The sequence below is a fragment of the Hypomesus nipponensis genome, chromosome 5 (genome assembly GCF_054491055.1).
Source record: "Hypomesus nipponensis isolate SF chromosome 5, ASM5449105v1, whole genome shotgun sequence".
Classification (NCBI taxonomy): Eukaryota; Metazoa; Chordata; class Actinopteri; order Osmeriformes; family Osmeridae; genus Hypomesus; species Hypomesus nipponensis.
In genome coordinates this window covers 7,869,197-7,885,508 of record NC_140365.1, presented here as the reverse complement: position 1 = coordinate 7,885,508, position 16,312 = coordinate 7,869,197, and the positions used below count along the sequence as shown (strand labels likewise).

Here is a 16,312-nt window from a genome sequence, read left to right as displayed (position 1 = left end):
ATCAGTTACAACCAACCAACAAGAGCAACTCCTCCTTTTGTTGTTTTTGTGCGTTGATTTATTCATTTGTTTTTTTTCTTCAAGTTGACATAATCTCAATTACATTCAACAAACTTTACCAAGTTTAGCTTCTCTTTTGATTTCAAAGTATAACGATACTTTCTGAGTTGTCATACAGCTCAATTATAAGGTTTTTTTTTCAATTTGAAGAAAGTTGAATGAATCAAACACTGAATGGTGAATGAGTAAGCTGTTGGCTGTCAGTATTAACAATTGCTCAGTGAATAATGCGCTTGCCACATATGGATGTATTTACATAATTGCAAGGTTTTTAGGATAGTGGTATTAACCTATCAACTAACCTAGTTTAAATAGGAGTTCATTTACTATTTGTGAGAAAGAACACAAAACTGTTTCAAACGATATGAAAATAGATTGTATGTGATTGTCCTTCATTATTGTTAACTGCTCAATACAGAAACAAAATTGTTACAGCAGTAAATATATGCAATAATGCACACAATTACATCAACATTTGCATATTTCTTTTTTTTTATAATCGTTTTTTATATTACAGAAGTAAATGTGTAAAATATATGACCGAATATGGTTTCAATCCACAATTGAAACGATTTCAGTTTGAATTGTACCTTTTCAAAAGGCATTTTTATTCACTATGTAAGAACAGCATGAAAGGCCATGTCATGTCATTGTGACTTTTGGACTTCCTTGTGGTGATTTCACTCTCACATGACATGAGATGGCACTACCCTTTGCAGTTGTTGTTGTTTGAAAGTTAACCATTGTCTAGGAATTGCACTCAACCCCACTCAGAGGACCATGTGCCTACTAGTATTTCACTTCAGAACAATCAACTCACTAAGCTAAAGCTTATTTTCACCATCACAACAATTACGTTACAGATATCATTTGGAGTAAAAGTCTTCAGTGGGATACAATGACTTAGTGTGACTTGGTACAGACAACACTACAGTTATGAATGAGGATGTTCCCTTTTTTATTCTAGTCCATCAATGAACATCTCAACAATGGGGTGCTGTTGAGAGAGGAACCACTGGCATGCTGCTCAGAAAGACCTGTTAGGAATGGTAAAACCCCCTTTTGACAAGTAATTGTATGAGAGACCTTTCAGTTCAACTGGTGTATTTCCTGCATCTTTTGTTGAATACTACTGACAGCATTAGCTTTTCATGAACTGGAAGAGAAAAGAAAAGCTTGGGGAGACTGATGGGAATAAGTTTAGTGAGCTGTGTGGAATTTTAAACATTGCAAAGAAATATTTGTAAAAATGTAACCTTTTCACGTTAGGCTGTCTTCCATCGGCAAAGGTATCTTCATCTGCAATCCACACAATCCTCTGAGGGACTGCGTCTTGAGCCTTATAGAAAAAAGATGTGATGTTTGTGATGAAGAAATAGATTCAAGTTTGATTTTATGGCCATTTCGATCTGGCCCCCTTACAAGAGTGATGTGTCTCGAGTATTGTTTTAATGAATAAGAACTTCCGCCTATCATCTTTAACAACCCTTTGATGGAGCCTGTGAGCAATCACACACAGCTTTCATCCTCCTGTTCTTGTGTCGGTGTTGCCAAGCGGCCCACAAGCCTCACACTGGAGGGAGCTTGTTATGATCCTCCTCTGTGATCTCCCGCAGGCCCCAGTGAAGCACAAGTCATGGTCCCCAGACTTCCATGGATCTGCCGGAGTTAGTCAGATAACCTGTCCCCTCCCTCCCCCCTCCAGCTGCTTCTCCCTTATCTCCGCCGCAGCCCTGCCGCTCAGGATCTGGACGTAAAAACGCAGCCGCCGTGCCCCTTTTTACTGGAACACACAGCTTTCCTGTGGTAATCATGCTTGGCGAACGTTAGACAGCCAGTGATGAGATATTTATTTCAGCTCTTTGATCTGGCGCTCGCGCCTTTGTTTAGGCTGAGCTGGAGGGCTGGTTGAGCCTGCCAGATAGATATCTTAACCGCCGATCTGGTGCTATTTGGGAATGAAAGGGTGTCTGAAGATGATGATTATGATGGTGAGGAGGATGGGTGGTACAGTTTTAAGTGCTGATTCAGCGTCTGCAGGACGACAGCATGTCTGGACTCTGTCAGTGTTTCCCCTGCTGTGGCGGGAGGGTCAAGACTTAAGAGCTTTTTTGGGGGGGGGGGGGTCGAGACTCTAAAGTGTGCATTCGTGCCTCTCTGTCTGTGTGTGTGCGTGCCTGCTGCGCGTCATATATTCCCGGGTTAATAATCGATCAGCAATCCATCCTCTTGATCGAAGCATCTGAAATGGCCCCGGTCAGTAACAGTTAACACGCGCCGCATTGTCATGCGTGGCTCCAGTCATCCTTCACGCTGCGTGTCAGCGGAGGGGGGCTGGTGGGGGTGGGAGAGGGGAGAGAGCCATTGAGATGCACGGGAGGAGAGGGGTTGTGGAGGCCGGGCTCCTCGGGGGTCTCGCCCTCAATACCAGAGCGACAGAGCGGAGGGAGGACCTCGCTCTCCATGACAAAGCAACTGTTTCCACCTGAGTCCCGTCTTCTAGTCAGGAGCAGATTAGCAGCACAATGGCCACGCAGATGGCCTTTTCCTGTTCCGGGTCTAACACCTGACCGGAGCCCGAACCTCGGGTAGATGGAGAGGCCAGAAAGTGAGAGCGGGAAAGAATGGGAAGAATGGATTCGGAGGTGAAGTGAGATCTGCAAATGGGTCGTGTGCAAATCGGTAACTGATGCACGAAGGCAGAGACGGAGGGGTTTCTTTTTGCGGGAACGTGTGATTTTGTGGGGGTCTACTTTGCCAAGAAGGATGGCGAGGTGTGAAGTCCCAACGAAGCCACTGAATGCTCCCTGACCCGAGTCAAATCAAACCAGGCAGTCAGCCCTTTATTTACTCTATCTCCCGTCTGCTCATTCCAGGGTTAACATCCTCCACGACGGGCACCTCGCTGCCAGTATAAGTAGCACTTGTGAGAAATGTGAGTACATTCTTGCCACTAACGCCATCGGCAGGAAGGGAGTGGTCTCGGGCCCTTCCAGGGCTGGGTGGCTGCTCGTCGGTGACCACAGAAGGCACTCCCCTCCAGGTTAGTCACTGCAGGGAGTGTTGGGAGGGCCGCGGCCAGCAGACAGACAGACAGTCACCTGAGGCCCCCCTCACAAAGGTGGCATTGATCAGGTCTTGGTGGCTGACCGCCGCCCTGCTCTCTCTGCGCTCTGGTCTGGTCTGGTCCGCTCCGCTCCGGGGGGAAGTCACAGTCAGACGCCTCATTTAGAAAGACAGGATCGGAGTGGAGGGAAGGGGTGGGGGGGGGGTTCGGGAGGGAGGGAGTGAGGGATGCAGCCCCAGATTGAGGGTGACGGCTTTTATACGGCGTCGTTAAGTTTAATGCCTGGCGCAGCAGGAGGGGCCTTTTTCCTCATCTCCTCTCTATGATTACCTCGGCCTCTGGCCGTGAGAGTTGAGAAATCAGACCAATCTGGAAGGCTTTATCCCCCCCCCCCCCCCATTCCAAGTTCGCCTTATCTCAGCCCTTAGAATAATATGACCTGCTAACTTACTTATGAAGCGGTCAAGGCGATGCGTCTCTGAGGTCATTAACGCTAGGAGGGGCAGTGAGGGCTGTGTGTGTGTGGCTCCGGTTCGGACGAGGGAGTCTGTCAGGAGAGATGGGGGTTGGACGAGGGTGGGGAGGGGCCGCTTTGTCAAATCAATGACACCATCTCCGGTGTCATGTTCCGAGCCCTCGGGTTCAGCGTGATCCTCACAGCCACCTTTCTCGCTCCCTGCGTTGCTGATTCATTTGTTTTTCGTCTCCTGTTGCCCCCTCCTGTCCTCCCCTATTGAGACCTGGGCCGGTCATCAAATCAGGTCTGAACAAGCACCGGACTGAACTGTTCACTTCTGGGAAATTACTCATTTGTTTATTAGCTCACTAGACTACACAATGATGTGGGCTGTTGATGGGGCAACATGGATTCATTGTGGACTGATATCTGATTAAGCTGGGATCTAACGACACACTCATTGGCTGTTTGTCAGCGACATGTGCAGTTATTTTGTGGTGATTTGGTCCTGTCTCCTGTGGTCTGCTGTGTTGTGTGATTTTGTGCTTGGTTCAGCAGTTGTCCTTGGAGGCTGAGTCGTCATCCAAGTGTGGTCCTGGTCCAGACCTGAGTCACACAGCACGGCTGCATGGTTGTCTACCCCCCCCCCCCCCCCCCACACACACACACACACACACTCACAATCAAACACACATCCCTAATCTAGTGTAAAAGGTGTCTATTCAGAAAAATAATAAACTAAAGATAAGGATGTGCTTATTCATCTCTTGTTTTCTACTAACTGTATAAAAAAAGAACATTTTGATATATTTTGCCTTGATATATTTGTAATTCAATCCTCTGACACTTGTGTAGGTACAACCTATATACTGTAGTAGAGCACATTGTTTTCATTACGGAAGACCGGCTCCCTGCTTGTGGTTTTTAATAGCGTCTTGGTAACCTATGTGGTTGCCAGAGCAACCAGTCAAGGTTAACATATAAGCCACACGTACAGTACTGTGTAAAGTTACAGGTCCACTGTATGAGTCAAACACAGTCACATCGATGTAGTAGATGTGACTCTCCTACTGGAGCAGTGCGACAGAGCCAACCTTCTCCACAGACACACACCTTCCCTCACCCCTGTGCGTGTCTCCCCAGTCTGTCGTATGGTCCTGTCTATCTGGCCCACTCCCTGGTGTGAGTCAATAACCCCCTGGCCAGGCTAACTCACCCAGTGCTCCACAGCCACACACCTCCACAGTCCGCGGGGCCGCATCAGAGGCTGTTTTATGGGCCTGCCTGGGAGGTGACAGGAATAACTTCCTTCTGTAATTGGTGCCCTTGCTTTCCCGGCAACGTAGTGGGCACCCATAGTGGGTATTTGTGTGACTGTGTTTGACTGGCAGTCACTGCTGATAAGTCATTTGCCAAAAAGAAATGACTTCATCTCTGGGGCTGTGCCTTCTCTTTGTAGTGTTAGTGGACTTTGTAAATGTGTGTGTGTGTAGGATGGAGGGTGTGAAGGAGGCTATGAGATAGGGAGTGTGTGTGTGGGGGGTGTGAGTGTGTGTGTGTGTGTGTGTGTGTGAGTGGGCTGCCACAGATGGCTGAGAAGCGAGGATGTGATAAACACCCCGGTTGGGGGATCTCCGTCCAGGAGCCGTCTCCATGCCTTGGTGGTGAGGTCATCGGGAAAAAGCCCCATCCCTCTCCCCCTGACGGAGCGGAGAATGGAACCAGGGAGACACGCTGACACGCGCGCACACGCACACCTCTCTGGAGGATTGCTTTCTGGGAAATGAATGAATGAATATATTCCTCATTTTCAATTTGTCGTTTATTTTGAAGAAGTGGTACAATTGGTGTAACCGTGTCTGAATGCACTTTGTGGATGCGAGGCTTAGGGCTAGGGTTACTGTGGCCTAGAGGTCAGGATTTCAGTGTGTCAAGGGAAATAACTGCAGCTGTCCCACTAAAACTATCATGTCTGTTGTGGAGTTGGACTTGTGTTGCCAAACTAGAGATACCTTTAACTTGTTCTTGTGATACTTTTGACCAGTTGAATGTGACTCACTCAAAGATGACCTAGGTATTGTGTGAGCTTTCTAGATTATATCCTGTAGGTTGTATGTGTATGTATGTCGACTGTAATTTGCTCCTTTATCTTTTGTGAGTGTGTGTGTTTGTGTAGTTTGGACATGTTGTTTTTCAACTTGTGGTGTGTCTGTTCTTTTTGTGTGTGTGTATCTGAGTTGTGTCTATGCATGTCTCTGTTTGTGTGTGTGTGTCTTGCTTTTCCCTCCTGAGGTGGCAGGCTGTGTTCTGGCGGGCAGCTTCAGAAGGGGCCTAAGGTCAAAGGTTGTCTCTGACTCATGGCCTGTGGAATTTGGTCTCAAGCAAATCTACAGCTCTGAAAAATCTGAATAGTCTTTTCTAACGGCAGCAGGAAATGATAGCTCATTAAAAAAATCCGGCCGTTGATGGCAGTCACAAATTAACTCTTTCATGTCTTCTTGTCGGCAAGAAGGATGTAGTTCTCGCAGGAAGTGGCGAAAATCCCCTTGAAAGGCTTGCTGTAAAGAATCCCACACGGCACCTGAAAATTTCACTCAGGTGTTCTTCATCAGGGATTTCACTTTCTGGTTTTGATTTGGACAACAACCGACAGCCTCATAAAGATAGAGTTTATGGCACTTCAGCATCCTGCACAACTCCAAATGTACATCCACTTCTCGACAATATCAGTATAGATGTCTATTACTGGATGGTGCTTGTGGAATTGTATTGTTATATTTTTGCTATTTCGTGTATGTTAACTGAGGGGTGGGGGTTTGACTTTTGGAACTGTTTGGTACTTTGCTTGTCTTGGTTCACTGTGAAGCAGGCCAGCAGTCTCCGTTTAGTCTCCATTCAGTCTGCCTATCACAGCCTGACCTCCATCAGTCTGCATTCTTCCAGGTCACCTCTGCCCTTCTGATGCTTCCTGGGATGTTGTTTTTGTTGTGAAGTTGGTAGATACCATGCTGTCAATATGGAGGTCAGCAGTTGGGACTGTGGACTGTGGGAGCAGGTATTTGTAGACGTGTGGTGGTCATTCTCAGAATATGTGTGTGTGTGTGTGTGTGTGTGTGTCTTGACGATGATACCTCACCCTCCAGTTGATCTGAGTCAGCTAGGAGTTCCCAACACTGACTACAGATAGAGAAGATGATCTCATGGACTGAGGAGAATTCAGACGCCTCACATCCTAAATACAAATCTGTCCTCTGTCACTAGTCATACAGGTGACCTCGTATGATACACCCTATGAAGAGTATCTGTACCGCTGAGGCTTAGGTATACAGCCTACATGTTAAAAAGAAAAGAAAGCAAAGGTCTACTTGTTATTTGCTCCCTCTCCCCGCCCCCTCCACCTGAGTCTTATACCTTAGTTAACAGATAGTAGCACTCCCAGCACCGATACCCTTATGTCCATATAGTTGACTTAGTGTGACCACTGCTGTTCAAACAAACAGACCTTGTCAGTGATGTCGTTTTATTTGCTTGCATTGTGAACTTTAAATTCACTTACTTGTGATAGCTTCATGGATAACACAGTTATTTAAAATAAGTTTGATAGCTTTTAAAACAGGATTCATTTGTACTGGTCTGCTATCCGTAACAGGATTGATCGCCTTACCCTTGTCTTTTTGGTGACAAAGCTTTCTAGGTTTCTAATGGGTTGGATTTTGTTTTAGATGAGAACAATTAATGGACATTTACGAGTTAACTTCATGACTTCAGACATCGGAAACAAATTGAAATAATTATTTATTCTTTCTTTAAATTTGTCATTACTTGAAGTCTTGTAATATAATGTTAGTTCACATCAAACTGATACATCAATTTGAATGTTTTTTTCTATCGGCGTGAATCAAAATAAAATCAAAATAGAGGGCATCTGAATTCTAAGGTACTTCTCACTTATACAGAACTCACTTATATATTCCCCACCAAGAAATATAGTTGGATAGAAGCGTGATTGAAAATGATTCGAATTTGAAAAAACTTGGAGCTTGCAGTGCTGTAAAAACAATATGATTTACATTACTTACTGATTAACTTTAAATAGATTCAGAATTCTTTTAAGCATATTTGCTCTCTTATTGTTTCCATTATTTGAATAAAATTCATGGTATGCTTTGACTTTGGCATAACAATATAACCTATTTCTACCTGATTTCAATTTAGGTGGAAATGATCTGGTATCATGTTGAAGGGATTCAATTAGCTTGAGCACTTTTCCCATGTTTATTCACAATGAGCTTAATCCTGAGCCTTTAGTAGATATATTAATTGTCTTTATAATACGTTCAAGCTCTTTGTATTTGCAACAAGGAATACTGCATTTATCCTTTTATCCGTTGTTGTGTGCTCATTATTTATTGTTGCATACAACTTTGCAGTTTATTGAAAGCAAGAAGAATTTTAACTTGAAACTTTACACTTGCCAGTGGAATGTTTCAGTCAATAAAATTAAGTTCAACGGCTGTACCCATGTGGGGGTCTCTTCCAAGACTTTCGAGACCATGATTTAATGGTTTTATAAATATTTCATTATTTGTGCACATTTAATATTAAATGTTAAATACTTGAATAATTTATATATATTATTCTAAGATTATGATTTATTGAACCGTGAGCCCGCATTGTATAATTTCAACCTGCATACACAACAATTAATTTTAGGCTTAGTGGTAGATTGGTTCAATGTCTGGTGACTGAATAACAGGAAGTTATTGTTTATAACAATTTAATTGGTTTTAATAAAATTGTAGCCTCTGCCAGTTTCTCCTTTTTATTTTATTCAAGAATGAAACTGGGGATGCGGTGTCAGAAGATACTAGTTTTATTGTATAACTGACATTTAATTATTTGAAACGACAATTTCATAATAGTATCAAATTTTGTTCTCATCATAGAGAATGTATACATGTCCAAATCATAATATTTGATCAGAATCCACACATAATCAATTTGTTCACGGCAAAGTATACACAGGTACTGCAGCTTGTTACATTTCTCTTCAATAAAGACACATGCACTGCATATACTCCCACACTGAGGATAAAAACACAGGTTTGAAGTAGGCTACTTACAGCACAGGTATATTAAGGAACACATTTATAGAAGAAATGTCAAAGTCCATCATGTTCAAAAAGCGTTCTTCTGCATCCAGTTAAAGGAAGCCAAAACCATATTTGAAATTAGTGTGACACTCTTGTAGCATTAAAACCTCTTTGTGACGGTTGGGTTTGAGTTTCTCCCTCTTTGTTGGTTGAGTCGCCCAGGCTTATGACTCAGTATTGCTCATCGAAGAAGGCATGAATCGAGCCCGCCATTTCTTCAACCATGGGTTTCAGTCTTTGTTCGAGTTCAAGTGCTTCAATCTGTTAAATGAGTATCTTTGACTTTAGGTACCAAAAATGGGTTTTACTCAACTAAGAATAAGGACTATGGTTGAAATTAGCATTTGAATGGTTAGGTATGGTAAATAAAAGTATGGGTGTTGGGTGGGGGAGGAAATGACATTCCCTCTCATTTCTGTTGGTTAGTCATAGACATATCTCTTGAATTCTTTTGTGCTTTCTCTATTGTGGAGTTTAGTCTCTTTTCCCCTTTTGGCTTTCCCTCCCTTTTCTGACAAATGGTGTTGAGGATGTCTGTTACTTTGTGTTAAAGTAATGATTAGAGAAGGCTGACCAGTTTGCAAACTCGTTCATTTACCACACACTCATCTCGCTGAATGAAAGGGAAGGTGTGTGTAGGCTTTATCAGTGTGTGGGAAGTGTGGCAAAAGGTTGTATGGAAGAGAAAGTTGTCCGGCCCATAAAGTCAGCTTTAAATGACTGACATTGCCCTGCCTGTTCAAACAGGCATTAGGAGCTTTGAAGTGTGTCTTTGAACATGCTAACCTGCCATTTACAGTACACGGATGGATCTCATTGACTGTGTATTGCCACAAAAATATAAAATTGGAGGTCTTTAGTATGTATTTGTTTAGTGATTAATCACTAACTCCTGACTAGGGATGGGCAACTCGGTACTCCGGCACATTCTCACTCCTATTTTTTTTTTTTCTCCTTTGTGTGTGAGTTGGGGGGGGGGGGGGGGGGTTGCTTGTAGTTGGTGGCTAAGTCTTGTAAAGGGTTTCCTAATATGGGCTGTCTTACAGGAGCACTCTCCTCCTATGGGCTTAGAGGGCAGGGCCTTCCCTTTGCTCTCAGCCAGTGATGACACAGCCCCACGACTCACATCCTCATTAATTGGCTGAAACCAGTTCTTACAGGAACCGCCGGTGATAAATGTGAGAGTTCTGAGAAGTCATTCATTTCTCCTCTCTGCAGCGTTAGAGGAGCACTGCAGGGGAGTTGAGCGGGTTCACGGATGTGTGTGTGAGAGAGAGCGGGAGAGTGTAATGCGTGTGTGGACTCTGAGGACAAGCCAACTTTTTTCCTCCTTCTCTCCTGTCTTTTTTTCTTTCTTTTTTTTCCTTTTTTTTTTTTTTTTTTTTTTTTTACTGAAACTTAGGATATGTAGCTCTCAGTACATCCTGTCCTTTTTTCCTCTTGTGTTTTTTATTTGGTCTGTTCTGAATTCCTATCTGTGGAGATGAGATCGCAGGCTCTCCCCGTGTCTCTCTCACACGGCATTGTGGGGAGAGAGCCAACCCTGTACAGGAGCCAGGACAGCATGCCTCCCTTTGTTGCTGCCCTTGGGTTGGTGAGTTACAATGAAGTGACGTGCTTTGTCTCCCCCCCCCCCACCCCCCCCCCACCCCCTCTCCTTCCCATCCTCCCTCCATTTCTCTCTATCTGGGTTGGCTGAGGCAGTGCTGTGCCAGTGCTGGGGGCCTCCATCCAGAGGCCCTTCAGAGACTATTTGGAGGCCCAGAGGTCGAAGATGCACCGTGGCGCTGGAGAGGGGACCCCGGCGGTAAGTACAGGGCCTCTCGGAACCTCTAGTCGCTCGTGTGTCAGCGCTAAGAAAGAATGTAACTAGCCGCTCGTTTCCCCTCCCTCTCCCTTCAGACGCCCTTTAGCTTCGTTTATCTTTAGTTCTCTCTTATCTCTCTCTTTCAAGCTTGCTCTCTTGCTCTCTGATTTTCCTCCTTTTTTTTTACTCTAATCTCTAGTCTCGTTTGCTTTTAATTCAGGCTGTTTTTCAACCTCTGTCCCTCTGTTGACTCCTAGTAATAGCAGTTGTGTCCACACAACAGGGGTCTTTCTCCTGCCGTTGCGATGTGTGTAATTGTAGTGTAGTTCCGCGGGGCTCGATTTGGGGCTCAGTTAGAGTGACAGGGGGCTAGCTGTGCGCGCTGCAGGTTGGGCGGGCAGAGAGGGGGTGGGTTGTGAGGGGGCTGTGAAAGAGAGAGAGGGAGAGACAGAGAGGGAGAGAGAGATAGAGAGAGAGGCCAGTGTGGGGTCTGGCTTTACTAGCTTAGCAGCGTAGCTCAATTGTACTGTAGGACGGGGCGTGCTGAGTCATGCTCAGTCTCAGCGATTGGGAGTGTGTGTGTGTGAATGTGTGAGTGGTCACTCCCCCGTGTCACACTGTGCCCCGCCTGAACCCGGCGCTGACTGGAGGCTAGGGGAGAGGGGGCGGGGGCTGGGGCGGGGGACTCTCGCTAGTGACAATCCATCAAAACCTTCTTCTAGAACAAAAAGAACCAGTTGTAGCTGGAGCCCTATCTATTTGAAAGCTTTTTTTTCTCCCTTCCTCCTCTCTCTCTCTCTCCCTCCCTCCCTCGCTTTCTCTCTCTCTTTTCTCTCAGTTTCTCCCCATCGTTCTCTCTCTCTCTTTCGACCACTCTAGTGATTCATTGAAAAACGATTTTTTTATTTATTTTTTACTCGCTCCTGTATTACTTTGGCTAGAGAGAGAGAGAGAGAAATAGAAGCAGAGACTTTTAGTTGCACAACGAGAGATTAAGGCTGTTTCTAGAACAATGTTCCTTTTTTCTTGTAACTTGAGCCTCCTGCAGTTTCAGGAGAGAAACGAGGCAATTTAACAGTGTGGAGGGAGGCTGCCAGCCGGGGTCAGTGAGGGCGAGTAGGGAGGATGGTGGGGGCCACAGAACAGCAGCGTTTTATTAGCCTCTCTATCTGTCCGGCACATGGCAGAGGAAACCCATCTCCCATGCTTTAGCCTCTGGGATCATCACGGTGAGCAGGGAGTGGAGCAGGTCGCCACCTGACTGACCCAACTTCTCTGTTCTTTTGTGGTTCCTCACAGGAAGAGAACTGGCTCTCCTGGCTTTTCGAGAAGGTGGTGATCGTCATGGTATGTTTCTTTGTCTGCTCCATCGTCAACTCCATGGCCCAGAGCTATGCCAAGAGGTTACAGCAGCAGAAGTTCTCAGAGGGCAAGACCCAATGAAGACCCTCCCTGATATTCCTTTTTGGAGCGCTTTGGGGGTTCTCTGGTCCAAAACCTTGCTTCTTTCAGACAGAATTCTGACATCATCCGGAGATTTATGGCTTCTTTAAATCGAACCCATAATGAAAGTGCTTTTTGTTTCTGTAGTGGTATTGACGATTATTGCGTTTACTTTTGAATTTGGACTTCTTTCATTGGCTTATTAGTGGTTGTTGTTTTTTTTATGGAGATTTCTAGCTTCTAGGGTTTTGGCCTTTTTTCAGAAATTAATTGTCCTCTCCATGGTAGGTGCTTGATTGTGTGCTTGTTGTGGATAGTATAACTATTTCAGGCATAGGGCAGCTTCAACTTTGTGTGTGAGTGTGTATGGATGTACTGTCTGTCGGCAATGATTCTCCATGGCGAGGCCTTATGCTGCACTGGAACTTAGTGGTTTTTATTGTAGAGGTGCCTGATTTACTTGATTGTGTTTGGTTTAGATCTGTTTACTCGAGCTACTTGAATTATTTTCTGAGTATACTGTAAACCCATCTCACTTAATCGTATTTGAATTTAAAAAAATGTGACTTATGGTAATTAGCTCAACTGTTGAGCAATAATGGCAATACAAATATGATACATTGCGAATCTTGTACATACTTGTTTTCAGTTTCCTGCCAATTTTCCATTTTCATTAATTTATTTAGCTGAAGAATATACTCCAGTTGTAAGATTACATTTGTGCCTCCTGTCGTTGATGCCATTTGTATTCTGTACAGAGCAACTAGGGATGAGTGTTTATAAATCAACCATGAATCATTCTGCTCAACCCTTTGTCTGGACTTATTGTTCTGCTTCCAGTTTGAGAGCATATGAGTCTGCCTGGGGCCATTCAGCCAGATGCAAAATCAGATCTGTGTGTGTGTGTGTACGTGTGTGTGTGGTTGCCCACTCATATATCTTGCCCCCATTTGTTGCCCACTCTTATATTTCACATAGAACTCCACCGATTGAGTGTCAGGGACTTCCAGTAAGTTTAGTTTCGTTCGGTGGGGTCTGAGCTGAAACGAAGCGTGTCGATCTTGGGGACAGTTGTGCTACTAGGAGCCTCGTGGTGAGGGACTCCTTTGTCTGCTCTGTTTGTGTGGTTTTTACACGTGTGTGAACACACACTCATCGTGTCTCCGATGCCCTGTAAAGCTCCAACAGACTAGTGGGCTCATGTTCGGCGGTGCGCAAGAAATACAGACATCCAAATGATGTTATGTCATCGACATGTCTTTTCCTTCTTTGTGTCCTTTTCTCATTGGATAACGTCAGCTGGCCCGGGTTCCAAGATTCCTCTTTTTCGTAATTGCTTGTGATTTTTTTTTTTCTTCTTCTGTGCCGTTGCCCTGGTATGTGAGTGCCGGAGTTCGGACTTGGAGCAGGGAGGGAAAAAGAACACAGTGAAAAGCTTCTGTGCCGTTACCTCAAGTGAACTCTCTGATGAACTCAATGCACTGCCCCAGTGACGGAGCCAGGAGACGAATCACTCGAGTAGATTCAAAACAGAGGGGCACTGTTGAGCGCACTGAGCTCTATGGTCTGCCTCAGATCCAGTCAAGCCTTTCAAATCCCCTCTCTCTCTCTCTCTCTCTCTCTCTCTCTCTCTCTCTCTCTCTCTCTCTCTCTCTGTCTCTCGGTCTCTCTCTCTCTCTCTCTCTCTCTCTCTCTCTCTCTCTCTCTCTCTCTCTCTCTCTCTCTCTCTCTCTCATTTTGTCAGGGTAAGTAAAGGCAGGATTTTTTATTTTTTTTCTCCACATGGTGCGTGTGTGTGTATGTGTCCCAGGCATGATCGTCACTCTCTCGGCCCGTCAGATAGCTTATCAGACTGGTGTTGGCTGTTACATTGCATGGCGACAACAGTCTGTAGGCTGTCTGACATTTCGAGCTCTTTCATCTGACCAGCATCCTGTTCTGTTCTTCTGTTGTTGTCATTGTTTGAGCATCCGTTAGTGTGGATGTTTTGTAGTCCAGTGTAACTTCCTCTACCCCACTGTCTGTGACATATCATTAGTCAATTGTTATAGTGTGATTATTTATGTTTTGAATGTAAATACAGATGTATTCGATTTGTTTGTCCAACTGTACTTTTCTCACCAGGATTACCTGCCTCTTAAATGGGCCAGTGTGTGTTTGTGTCTTTGCCTCCACCCGCTCCCCTCCCTCTTTCCTTCCCTTGAATTTTCAGATTATCCAGAAGGCTCACACCTCCTTGCAACACCTTCCATTGTGACACCCAGTCATCGGTATGGGACACACTGTTCTGTGCTCGTTTCCGCTTCAGTTTCACACTTCCCTCTTTTCTTTCACAGATCTCTTTCCTCTATTGCTCAATAGCACCTTTTTTGTCTTGGGTTGCATTTCATTGGTGAGTTGTTTATTTTTGCTGTTGGGTCATATTTATAGTTGTACAAAGCTGAAATCATAGTTTGACCCATAGACGGTCGTAAAACATGCTGAGCCACGATGACTTACCTTTTGAGAAATTGCTAATGCAAGCGGGATGGTTTTCCTGGTTATAAAAGCAAAATCCTTGGATAACATTGGAATGGTCCTGCTGGCTCTAGCCGTGTAATTTTTTGGGGGTGGTAAGGAAGGGGAGGTTTCAGAACATCCTGCTCCATAAGGGAGCCCCCTTTTCGGCGTATGTCTCCAAATGTGTATGTGCAAAGAGATTGTTTATGTCTGTGTGAGAGAGAATGAGTGTCTGTGTATCTTATGTCTGGACTGAGTTTTTTCCTTTCATTGTATGTGTATATGCTTTGTTTAAAAAATGCTTCTACTCAAAATAAAGTCCCCCCAAAAATGCAAGGTTTGTGGTATTATTTGTTCATGTTATAAGGACGTTGTGTCGCCATGGAACAGGGAAGGCCCCTTGGTCAAACTCACGTCAGCCCGACAGAGAGCTCAGACTCCATCTCTCACATTTCACATCTAATGTTTCACATTGAAATGGATATCCTATTACGGATTCTCTCCCTCAACATTTGCATCATACCGTCTCACATGGCGGATAAAGGCAGTTGAACTCATTTACAAGCAGCTGATGGATTATGGATAAGTGCAGTTACATATTGCATTGTTCTTTTTACAGAGGTACATGGTTGGTGTAGCTAGCATTATTGTGTAGCGTCTTATTCTATTGTGTCAGACTCAAATAGACTCTAAAACAGAACTGATTCAATAACATTTAGTCATTTACATTTAGTCATTTAGCCGACACTCTTATCCAGAGCGACAATAAATGATGTGCACTGCAAGTAAATAAAACCAAAAACACACAAAAGCATCAGTCTGTAAAAGTGAACCAATTAGGCAAGGGTGGATCCCCTGGCAGCCACGCCCTGCCCATGACAGGAGATTCTCCTCCAGGGTATTGCATGAAAAACAACATTCAAATCCTGCTTGTCCAAACAGGTCAGCCCACTAGTATGCAAATGATGAGACTGCTTTTGTCCTCTCTTTCTCTCCCTCTCTTTCTTTCCCTCTTTCCCTCCCCCTCTTTCTTTCCCTCTTTCCCTCCCTCTGTTTCTCTCCCTTTTTCCCTCCCTCTGTTTCTATCCCTCTTTCTCTCCTTTATCTCTCCCTCTTTCCCTCCCTCTCTTTCTCTCCCTCTTACTCTCTCTCTTTCTCTCCCCCTCTTTCTCTCTTTCTCTCCTTTATCTCTCCCTCTCTCTCTCTCTCTCTCTCTCCCTCTCTCTCTCTATTTCTCTCCCTCTTTCTCTCCTTTATCTCTCTCTCCCTCTCTCTCTCTATTTTTTGTCTCCTTTCTCTCTCTCTCTCTCCACCGTTCTTCTTGCTGATGTAGCTCCTCGTGCAGCTCGATGTCTTCATATGTCTTCTTCCTGGGAGTGAGAACGTCTGGCGGCCTGATGCTCGTGTCTCTGGTTTAACGAGTGACTGAGTCACACATGCTCCTCTCGCCAGGGGTCCCCTGTCCCTGTCAGCACTCTAACCAGCGAGGAGAACTGACGGAAGATCGCTGTCTATGTCTTGGTACGGCGAGTCAGTCTGCCCACATGTGGTATTGCGCTCGCTCACTCACTCACCCGAGGCTTTTTGGATTGTAACGGATATTTTTTGTATTCTTTGTCTGAATCGAATGGTTCTTGGGATCAGGTTTGCTCCCCCAACTGGTCTGGCCATTGCAATACGTTATAGATAAGTGGGTGTCTTGGGGCGGTTGGTCATGGTTGATGCCCTCTTCGGGGCTATTAGAGCCACTGAAAACAAGTGGAGCATGGACACAGGCTGTACCTTAACACCTGGTCACTTCCTCAAATCTCAAAAGTCAATAAGTA

General features: G+C 44.8%; 1 protein-coding gene across 1 annotated transcript in view; it reads left to right on the top strand.

Moving 5' to 3' along the window:
* LOC146288260 (vacuole membrane protein 1-like) overlaps window positions 1–14,822 on the top strand; it is a 40,805-nt gene extending 25,983 nt beyond the window's left edge. The window contains exons 8-9 of the mRNA XM_084698749.1: window positions 10,442–10,544; window positions 11,844–14,822. Of these exons, the coding sequence (XP_084554875.1) occupies window positions 10,442–10,544; window positions 11,844–11,987 (247 nt within the window). The 3' untranslated portion in view covers window positions 11,988–14,822. The remainder of the gene's footprint in view (window positions 1–10,441; window positions 10,545–11,843) is intronic.
* The last annotated feature ends 1,490 nt before the right edge of the window (window positions 14,823–16,312 follow it).